The 10,790-nt window shown below is 33.4% G+C and overlaps 3 protein-coding genes across 6 annotated transcripts in view; all 3 read left to right on the forward strand.

Moving 5' to 3' along the window:
* LOC107617467 overlaps positions 1–9,759 on the forward strand; it is a 36,309-nt gene extending 26,550 nt beyond the window's left edge. For 2 of the 4 annotated variants that reach the window (XM_016319228.2, XM_021111326.1), the window contains exons 2-4: positions 7,812–9,080; positions 9,168–9,356; positions 9,515–9,759. In XM_016319228.2, coding sequence (XP_016174714.1) covers positions 7,830–9,080; positions 9,168–9,356; positions 9,515–9,718 — 1,644 coding nt within the window. In that variant the 5' untranslated portion in view covers positions 7,812–7,829 and the 3' untranslated portion in view covers positions 9,719–9,759. Of the gene's footprint in view, positions 1–6,751; positions 6,996–7,811; positions 9,081–9,167; positions 9,357–9,514 lie in introns of those variants that run through there. The other 2 variants (XM_016319226.2, XM_021111327.1) reach the window with 2 other exon arrangements.
* Positions 1–10,790, forward strand: part of LOC107617629 — an 80,210-nt gene that overhangs the window by 54,522 nt on the left and 14,898 nt on the right. The gene's annotated exons all lie outside the window — the stretch shown is intronic.
* On the forward strand, positions 3,980–5,230 carry LOC107614724. Its single transcript, XM_016316865.1, has one exon. The coding sequence runs from the start codon at positions 3,980–3,982 to the stop codon at positions 5,228–5,230; it is 1,251 nt and encodes a 416-aa protein (XP_016172351.1).

A 10,790-nucleotide genomic window follows, 5' to 3' on the forward strand; every position in this document is an offset into this window, starting at 1 on the left:
AACAAATGCTTCGTATACACCCAATGAAACAGCCAGTATACACCTCTGCTGCGGATTCGTAAAAATACATTAGTTTAGCATCATAAACAGGGGCAGTTTTGTTACCTGTTTGTATTGTAGGTGGTGTCGAATGAAATGACGTCTCCGAAATACTCAAAGGCGGCTCTGCTTCTTGCATCGGCCCAAAAAGCCAGCTTAATCGATTGATCCTCTTCGAGTTGGAGCTCAAAAAAGAAATTCGGATTCTTCTCTTTCATTCTTAACAAATATTTCCCGAATTCCTTTGCATCTTCTTGTTCGGAAACATTCCGCACTTCCCTGGTAATGTAATTCCTCACGTCCTTTTCGATAAAATTTAACTCGCGGTGACCCCCGGCAGCCGCAACAAATGATTGGTAGGTTTTGCTTGGTCTGATACCGGCCTCCTCGTTATTCTCTATCGTACGACGAATGGACATGCTTAGTTCCCTGTGCTGTTTGAGCATCTCTGCTTTGCTTGGACAGCAGGGGTGTGAATGATCCAGCACAACCTTTGAAATGATCCAAGCACCGACATCCTTCAATGTGTGTATATAAATTCTTGCAGGACAGTTTAGACCGGCTGTCGGATTGGTCTTCTCGGCCGGAGATATTTTAGATTTCCATTTTCCCTCTTTGCTACATGTAATCAGTTGGTTCTTAATCTCGTTTCCCTTCCTATTTGTGCACCGAACTCTTGTAGAGAAACCTGCAGCCTTGGCGTAGTTCCTGTAAAATTTTCCAGCATCTTCAAGGGTAGTAAAGGTCATTCCAACCTTTGGAACAAGCTCGTCATCAACAACTGAGAGAGGCTGCAAAATACACCGTGTCAGAACTGTAAATACACCCATAGATATGATTCAAATACACCCAATCATGTCTAATACGATACACCCTAACCGCAACAACTCAACTACAGAATGACTTTTAAAGCAATAAACTGTAAATACACAGCATGCAGATATAATACAGTTCTAAAAACACACCTAATCATGTCTGTTATAATACAGCTGAACAACAACAAGTAAATTAAAATAACAAAAAACCAGTAAAGTGTAGATACACCCACACTTCTAGCTAAAGTACACCCAAACAAGAATTGATCTACACCCGAGCGTCTGCTACAAATTCCAAGTAATTAATCACAACTAATACATTGAATCGACAGATTCACGTAAACGTGTTACTTTCACAGTAATGTTCAGTAATTTTTCAACTACACAATGCTATACAAATTACTGAAAGAAATTTCATACTAATCCTATGTAAATCAAACCTCAGGGACTTCGTTAGATTCTGACTCATAATCCACTTCGCCTGCATTCAGATGACAATCTGAGGTTGTATGATCCATTATCTTCAAAACGAGATCAAACTTTGATTTCGAAAAACAACAAATCAAAAATAGAAAACGAAGATGGAGTTGCAGAGAGAGACAAAGGTAACCTAAACGAAGAAGATGCTAGTGAGAAAAGGAGAAGAAAAGAACAATGGAGAAGAAGGAGGGTAAACGCGGGAGAAGAAGAAGAACGAAATCTCAAAATAACGAAAACGAAAAGGGAAAGAAATATTTTAAATCTGGTAGTTAGATATACGCGCGATGTTATATAGCGCGTGTAATCAACGTACCTGAAGCAGCGCGATCTTATTTCTTATTGTTTAATGAACTTGTATGGCATACAAGCCATTAGGGCTTGTATGCAGAGCTTTTCCGTAAAAAATATTTCATTAAATAAAATAAAATCATAGCAGTATATGGCCAAATAAATAAATAAATTAATAAATAACAGGAGTAGCAAAATGAACACCGATAAGTTATAGGCTGATCGAAATTTTTAATATTAAAAAATTATTAAAAAGTATAACCTCCAAAATAGTACATGAGATAAGATTTGAATTTTTTTGGAGTTAGAATTAACATATATATAGATATAGTGACACTATAAATAAAGTGACCCACTCACTATATTCACTCGTTAATTCGCTCCCAATTCGATTTTCTTTCTCATTCTCACTCCCACGGTCTGAAACTGAAAGGCTGAACCCTAGGCCTTACTTCCAAACGAGACGTGTCTTCAAAGGCTACAACTACTCTCTTCACCACACAACACAAATTATTCGGACAAGGTAAGTCTTATATCCTTGCTGCTTTTTCCCCCTCTTAATATTTCACCCCATTTCATTATTAACAATGAGCTTTTGGTTATAGATGATGTATAATAATAGTTCAGTGGGGTTAGAAGGGGGAAAAAAATTGACTGTTTGGAAAATAGCTGTGTGTTCTTTTGTGCTTATATGAGATCAGCAAATTGTGTTATACAAATTTCAAAATTCAAATGATGATTTCTTTCCTATAGCATAATTCTATTTCCAACACTATATCATTTGTTGCTGTTTATTTCTCGTGAAATTCGTGATGGAAATTTACATAGGTTGGGATAGTTGATGACATTTTGGGTCATGGTTCATCGCCGCCGCATGCTCGCCGCGTCCCCGCGCATCTCGCCGGATCCTCCGCGTTGTGTGCTCTCGTCTGGCCTCTCTCCTCCGTCTGAGCTCGGCTGCTCGCGCCTCTCTCGCCTCCGCATCTGCTCGAGCGCCTGCTTGTGTCGTCGCCACGCCTCCCTCGCCTCTCTCCCTCCTCGCGTCTCCGCTTGAGCTTTGTCGTCCCTCGCGTGCTTGTCGCCGGCGCTCTCCTTATCCCTCATATTTTTCTAGTTCTCCGCCTTGTAAACATAAGGAGAAGGACTGCCACAGTGCCGCCAGCTTCTCCGTGTCACATTCTTCTCTGCTCATTGGAAGACTACCAAGGTTACTTAATTTTTCTTGCTTACTTCTTTCGGTTTCAGTCTGTTGTTCATAAAAAAAAATGTGATTTGGTTAATTTAGTTTTTAATGTGTTCAAAATGATTTAGTTAAAAACAATTATATGATGCTATGTATGTAATGTAATTGACTAATTGCTACGTTATGAATTTATGATGAGACTTGAATTTGTTGCATGGGAAGCTTGTTAATTTCTTAGTTATCCTGCTCATTGCTGATTTTGTGTTCGTTCGCTAATTTTGAATTTGGAAAGAAAATGTTTGGAAATTAGTATTTAGTTATTTAATTTTAGTTTGTGGTTATCATATTATGATTTTGCTAATAAAAAATAATAGGGATGCACCTTATTTCCAATTTTAATTTTGAGGGCCATGAAATTATCATTGTTAGAATTGATTGTTAATTGCCTAATTGATTAATGGTTAATAGGCTCCGTTGCTACAGTGTGATTGTTAATTGCTTAATTGGAATTGATTGCTAATTACCTAATTGATTGTCACTGTTATTGTGTGAAATTAAGATATTATTGTAGTATTGAACTATTGACCAATAATATGTCTATTTTATTTTAGAAATTGAGACTTGATTGTTGTTAAAGTGTTGAAGATATATATTTCAAAATTTAATTTTAAGTTTTTGACTATTTTATATTGTTATTTAAGTAGGACTAGGTTAGCCGATTCAACCAATAACCTACCAGTTGAACTAGTTACCCAGTAGTCTGATTGGTTTGATGATCGCTTTGTCCTGATAACTATGCTTGGAGTTGTTTTTTCTTTTGTCACTTTGCTGAATTTCATCTCAAGACTCTTGTTGATGATTGTGTTGTGTGACTTTTTATGAATTAGGAAGTTGAACTTGTTATTCTGTTAATTATATGTTAGCACTTGATCTATATTATTAGTTGAAAATAGCTTAGGACATGTTCTTATTGCAATAGATCTTCTACTCTTGAATAGTTTCTCTTTCATATTTATTATTGGTACCACCTATGAAATCAATGGTGAGAGATCACACTTTACTCTCTAAAGTGAAATTGAAACTTTAGAGGATCCAAATCCTCTTTTTAGAGTCATTATTTGTTTCCATTTGTTTTGAGTGTTATTTTTCAGTTCCTCTATTTTTGTTGGAAGTAATGGAACTTTCTTCTGGAATTCGGAAGCTGCTTTCCGGTGTCAAAACCAACAAATCTACACCTTTTAACCTGAACTCAATGCCTTATCACTGCTATCAAGATGTTTCCAACCTGCAATGCTATCAGAATGACTTTTCCAAGCTAGAAGAATTGACTCGGGTTCTGGCGAACATGGATGCAATTAATGGAAAACTTGTTGACACAATTAGTAATTCAACCATTTTTGATGAGCAGATTAAGCATGATATGTGTACCTTCAAGTCTCTTGTCCGGGCCTTTATTGGATCTCCACCAGTTCAGCACAAAATGAAACATGTTCTGGTCTCCACCATGGGAACACAAAATGAACCATTTTCTCCTTTCAGTCAAGCAAGAGAAAGAGAACCTATAGTGATTGATAACCTTGCCAAAGTGAGCAACTTTCTTGATGTTTCTACTCAACAAAGGAAAGTAGTTCGTCTCAAAGTGTGTCCACAGGCAACCCAGCACCGCATATTGACTGGTACACTCAAGGAAGTTCTGAATAATTTTAAAGTTGATTTGGATGCTTTGGATTCTCAGGGCTTAGACAAAGATACTATAATGGGTCAGCAAATTGTTCTTACCTGCCTGAAGTTTCTCACTGAAGCTGCTGTTTCCAATGAACCTGAATCCAATTCATGGATGAGGCTTTCACCTTCAAATAATGTCAACACCTCTGGTTCCCGGAAATGGGAAGATGTTCTTGAGATGTTCAATGATCTGATCAAGTATTTTAGAGCCGAAACAAGATTAAAGTTGCATGTGGCTAAGGCTGAAGTCATGAAAGAAGGGCTTTTGCAAATCAAGGACATTTTGATTGACAACAGTATTGGATACAAGGAAGCTAGACACCAAGAACGCCTGGTGCAAAAGAAGCTTTCCAAAACATTGGGACACTCATCTCGCTGCTTATTCACGCTATTATTATATTACCTCTTTGGAAGAGTCTCAGATATTGAAGTAGACATGGCTGGTGGAGTTTACAAGAGTGGAAGCGACAACAAGAACTGGTTGTGTCTGGGAAGAATTTTGACTTCAGATAGTGAGAAGATGATTGGGCGCGGTGTGAAGCAGTTGGATAAAGCACCTAGCCTTTTCAAGTTTGTATGGGAAACTGCTGAAATGAAAGATGATTTGGATCTTGAAGGCCATTTGTGGTGTGTTGGAGAACACAACAGGATGCTTAGGTACAGAGGAAACACATACTTTCTTCATGGGATTTGTCTCTAATCTTGGAAACTCATGCAGTTGTTTTCATGTGAATTTGATAGTTAAGAACTGTTAAATAACAATTTAGTCACACACATCAAATTATCTAACGATTCTTAACTATTAATGTCGCGTGAAGACAACTGTATATGAGTATCTTTACAAAATTATTCAACCTCTATTCTATGATTTTTATTCTTTCCATAGCTTTTGTTGTCACAAACAAATATTCAATTGCAAATTATCTTGTGTATGTGCCCATTTTCGTATGAATTTAGTTTATTAGATTTTGAAACAGTATCTAAATGAAGAATGGAGGATGCTGATGTAGGATACAAATGTGCCTTCCATAAATTCTATGTACCTTAACTCTCCTTTTTGACATATTACAAGGTGTCAAATGGCCAAACTTTGAGATCATCAACACACTGAATGCATATAATTAACCACACAAAACAAAATTGCATATCGTTTCATATTTAGGGTGGGAAAGGTACACAACAAAATTTCATGATGTGTAGTTTGATAACGATCCTATCCTTTAGGTAAGGCATAAATAAGAGTTTTGTCCTATTTTTTTATGTTCTGAGAGTAAATAAATACTCTTGTTTTATGTTATTCATTTTTTTTCTCAATAATGTGGCCCAATTTTTTATTAGTTTTTATTTTGTTAATTTTTAAAATTTTAAAATTAAAAAGTAAAACCTTATAAATTATAATATTAACTTAAAAGATAATTAATGGACTACATTATTCTCCTAACAATTAAGAATTCCTATTTTTGGCTCCATAAAAATATACATTTATAGTATTTAATTATTAGCATGAATTCTTTTACATATTTTGGTGGCGAATTCTTTTATTAGCCGCAAAGTTTCTTCGGTAAATGCTCTTTCCTCAGATTTGTAATCTTAACCATTTAAGCATAGCTTTATTTCATTCTGTTTGTAGATCCTTTTTCTATCCTTTTTTTTAAAGTTTATTTTCTAAAAATTTCGGATGAAAATTTTACATAGGATTCGAGTAAACACTTAAACTACCGTCTACATGCCACAACATTTTGAGTATCAAGTTCTTTTTGTCGTATTTTTAAATTTTTTACGGATTTATTTATCGTTAGTATTTTTTAAAATTTGTTTTATTAGCGATACAAATTTTCAAGTAATATTTTGATAGTTTATTTTTTTAAGGATGAACTAATTTAATGCTCAGTAGGCTTTTATATATCAATAACAAAATTGATTTCATATTTATAAACTACATCTTTTATAAATAAAAAATGTAATTCTTTTATGTTTGTTTGAGTATTATTAAGTTGATAAAAAATATTTTTTTTATTTTTTAGCGTATTTGGTAAATTTTTATTAGTAAAAAATTAAAAATAAAAATAGTAAAAAATAAAAAATAAAAAATATTTTTTAAAAAAATTACAATTTATATTTTTTTAAAAANACCACTTAAAACGGACTTCTCTGTCAGTCTCTTCTTTCACCGTCTAAAGTGAAAGTATAAGATACTAAAACCAAAACTTTAAACCGAGAAGAGAGGTCTCTTCTATCACCGTCTAAAGCCGTTTAAAGTGAGAGTATAAGATACTAAAACCAAAACTTTAAACCCAGAAGAGAGGTCTCTTCTATCACCGTCTAAAGTGAGAGTATAAAACACTGAAACCAAAACCTTAAGCCCAGAAATTCGCTCATTTATTTCGCATCATCTATCACAAAGCAAAAAAAATACCGCACTTCTACACCTTTCAAATCACCACAAACACACTCTATTGGAGAAGGTAAGTTTATTTTTTAATATTCCCCTTTCTTTTTCTGTTATTGGAACAACGAGCTTTTCTTTAGTCTAGAAACTAGTGAGGTTACTGTTTAGGAGATAGGAAGAAAAATTGAAATTCATTTTTTAGTGACAAAGGAGATAGAGTCTACACTTTATTTGTTTATATTGGTTTAATAATGGTATTTTTCTAGAGTTTGGGATATTAATTTGATAAATGTAGTAAAGTTTGATTTGGAGTACAGAAATTAAAAAATTTAAATTCTAGGAGTACAGACATTTCTAAAGCACAAAAATTGGATCCTTTAATTTTTAAAATCGTAAAAGATTTGAGATACTCCGATTTCTATATTTTTTACCATTTTAAAAAATACTAAAAATTACAATGTTAGAGTACATGTACATCAATCATCATACTTCCATAGAGAAAAACAATTAGTCCCTTGTGTTTTCTTTCTTATGTCGTAACTCCATCTCAAAAATTATTACACTTCACATAAGAAGAAGAAGAAATTAGTGATAGAGATCTACATAGGTTCCACATTGATCTTTATATTATTATTATTATTATAGTATTTATGAGTTTTAATGGGACATTTTGGGTCATGATGAAAATTTGATGAACAGTTTATGAATTTTACAATGAAAAATCTCATCAGTGTACTTAGTTGAAAGTCATTCATAATCATACATCTCTAGCTTCCCAGATGAATCATTTTGATAATAAACATGTAATACATGTGATTTTTTTTTTATTTCTTTCTTTCTTGGCATTGTATAAGTTACAATTATCCATCCATGATATTATACTTGCTATCAGTACTGAAGCTGGGGAAAAATGGACCAAATATCTGGTTTGCCAGAAGCTATACTTCATGACATTCTCGCAAGACTTCCGGACAGAGATTCTGCCAGGACTAGTGTTTTATCAAAGGCTTGGAGAGAAGCATGGTCTACGTTTCCAATATTGTCTATTTGCAGCGATCAACATTTTAAGAGTCAAGATGTAACGGTAGACAATTATCATAGCAAAATAGACAAAGTTGTTGACTATGTTGGGAGAAGATTACTGAGGCTCGGCGACCTAGGCTTAGCAATCAAAGAATTCAAGCTCATCATGGACTATGTAGACCATAAGTGCATGGCCCACCATGTTGATCTATGGATGAAGATGGCTCTTGAAAGTGGTGGCGAAGTATTACATTTACAGCTTCGCCTCCCTAGTCGCTATGTAAGGAGACACAGTCCGGACAGGTTTTATGACCTTCCACTCAGTGTCATTGAATCCAAATCACTTACTAAGTTGGTGTTGATGGACCGAATCAGAGTTGACCAAGCATTCCTCACCCATTCCATCAAGCTTTACTCAGTGAGAATAATAAAACTATGCAATATATTTTTTGCACATGAAGGGATTATAGATCATGTCATTTCTCATTGTCCTCTAATTGAAGATTTAACCGTGATTGATTGTGCTGTCTATAACCCTCCAATCAGAGGAACTCCTCAAGTGTATGAGTTCAGTCTTGTGGAATCACTATTCTTGCATGGTTTACATAAGCTCAAGAAAGTTTATGTTCAAGGAATGCGGGAAGTATATATTGATGCTCCAAATCTTGAGAGCTTACATTGTTGTCTTCAGTATCAAAATACATCTTTCAAGCTGAATTTAGATAGTTGCACAAATTTGAGATGGCTGTGCTTATGGAATTTGAAGAACATTGCTATCGGAGACAAATGGTTTCTTGAACTATTTTCTAAATTTCCTTTCCTTGAGAGTTTGGAACTAGACAATTGCTCGATGTCTCAGAGGATTAATATTTCAAGTGCTCAACTCAAGGTCTTGAAGTTATCATACTGCTCTAACTTGGAGGAGCTTAACATTGATGCTCGAAATTTATTATCATTTGCGTATGAGGGAAACAACCAACCTGGTATATCTTTTCAGAAATGTTCTAATCAATTGGAAGTCAATAGTTTTAGCGATGTGGATTTTCGGGACCTTTGTAGCTTGAGGAAATTTGTCCAAAACATTAAACCCCAAAAGATTTGGGCATCAGTCTCCCTCTTTATCTGTCTGTCAATTCTAGTAAGTATATACACTTGCTACATTGGTTCATTCTGCTTTACATATTTGCCTATTTTATTTATTTGTTTGTTTGTCTGAATTCTGTAGACTGAACCAGAGCAGGGTGCATTCCAAGTTTCATCTATTCCTCCAACTATTAAACGCTTGGAATTACTTTTTTCTCCGGACTACGAAGCTCTCTATTTCCCTTTTATGAATTACTTGCTTTCAAGTTGCTGCCCGAACTCTATTTCATTTAGTTTTCGCTCTTATGTTCATGGTAAAGCATTCATTCAGGTATGTCATTATCCTCAAATTTTCTGAGTCTTGCATTGAGTCTTGCATTTACAACGACAACAGTACTTTCATCCCAGCTGTGACTGCATTTGTGTTTATATACTTTATCATCAATATGATCTTTCTAACGCCGTTTGTTATTTTGCAAAAAACAACAGTTTTTGTATGAGACACTGATGGGAAGAAAGGAAGGGAAGTGCCACTGCAGTTCAAGTAATACAAAATGTTGGTGGCATGCCTTGAAGATTGTCAAGGTTATTTGTACCTTCAAGATTGATGAGAACGCTGATTTTAAGACAATGTTAGATGCATTGCCAACATGTCATGCTGATGAAAAAATTGGTTTTATCTTAGAATTGTAATCTTTCTATTATCAACTCATAGATATTCCTTATTTGGTTTAGTAATTTAGTATGTACTTAAGTAAGTGCTTACATGTATAATTGTATATATCAATGTTCTATAACATTTTCTCTCTTTATAAGGTAACGATAAATGTGAATGTTCATGTTTAGAATTTTATCTTTTTGCGAAAAAAATAAAGCGATTGATTTATATTCACTATTACGTCAAAGCATATAATATAAAGTTAAAAACTAATCCTGTAGAAGTAAATGTAAAAGTGTGTTTGAAATGTCATATTATTATTAAAATATACTTGTATTCCTTTTACAGAAAAAATAATATGTAGTTCACAAAAGAAAAAGGTTTGCATAAATTTAGTATTACATGAAAACATAAAATAAAAGCATAACATAAATGATACTGATTACTGAGACCAACTTAAGTCCGTGATAATTTTGAAGTAATTGATAATTAACTGGTTAAAATGAGCGTTAAAAACTTAAAATATTTATGAATTGAGGTGATATAAGTTGGTTCATTTGGTCGACCTTCTGGTTGTATACCTGTATATTGTTATTGTTCACATTTCAATTATAGATTTATAACTTTTAAGGTAAATAACATTAATAAATAAAGTGGGATTCAATATTATATGAAAAGTCCTAAATTAAAAAATGTGCATGTCTTCCTGCACAAATTTATGTAAATCGAATATTAAATCAAATCAGTATGATTTGAAAAGGCAAATCGAAATGGATTGCTTTGATTTATGAATGAATAAAATTCGATACAATATGAATTAGGTTGTTTCGATTTAGCTTAGTCACCTAGTAAATCGAATAAGCTTGATTCGATTTATTACTAATACAACTTATTGACATTTACACTTTTAAGTTAATTGTATTAATTTTAAAACATAAATATCGATAGAAAATATTTCATTTAGATTCAAATAAAATATTAAAAAATCAAAACAAAAAAAAATAAAAATTAAAATTTTATATTTTAGTTCAAATTTCAGAAAATTTATATTTTTTTAAACTTATAAATTCAAAACGAAACAATAAACGATTTTTAAAATTTTGTTAA

Source organism: Arachis ipaensis, chromosome B09 (genome assembly GCF_000816755.2).
Source record: "Arachis ipaensis cultivar K30076 chromosome B09, Araip1.1, whole genome shotgun sequence".
In the NCBI taxonomy this organism is placed as follows: Eukaryota; Viridiplantae; Streptophyta; class Magnoliopsida; order Fabales; family Fabaceae; genus Arachis; species Arachis ipaensis.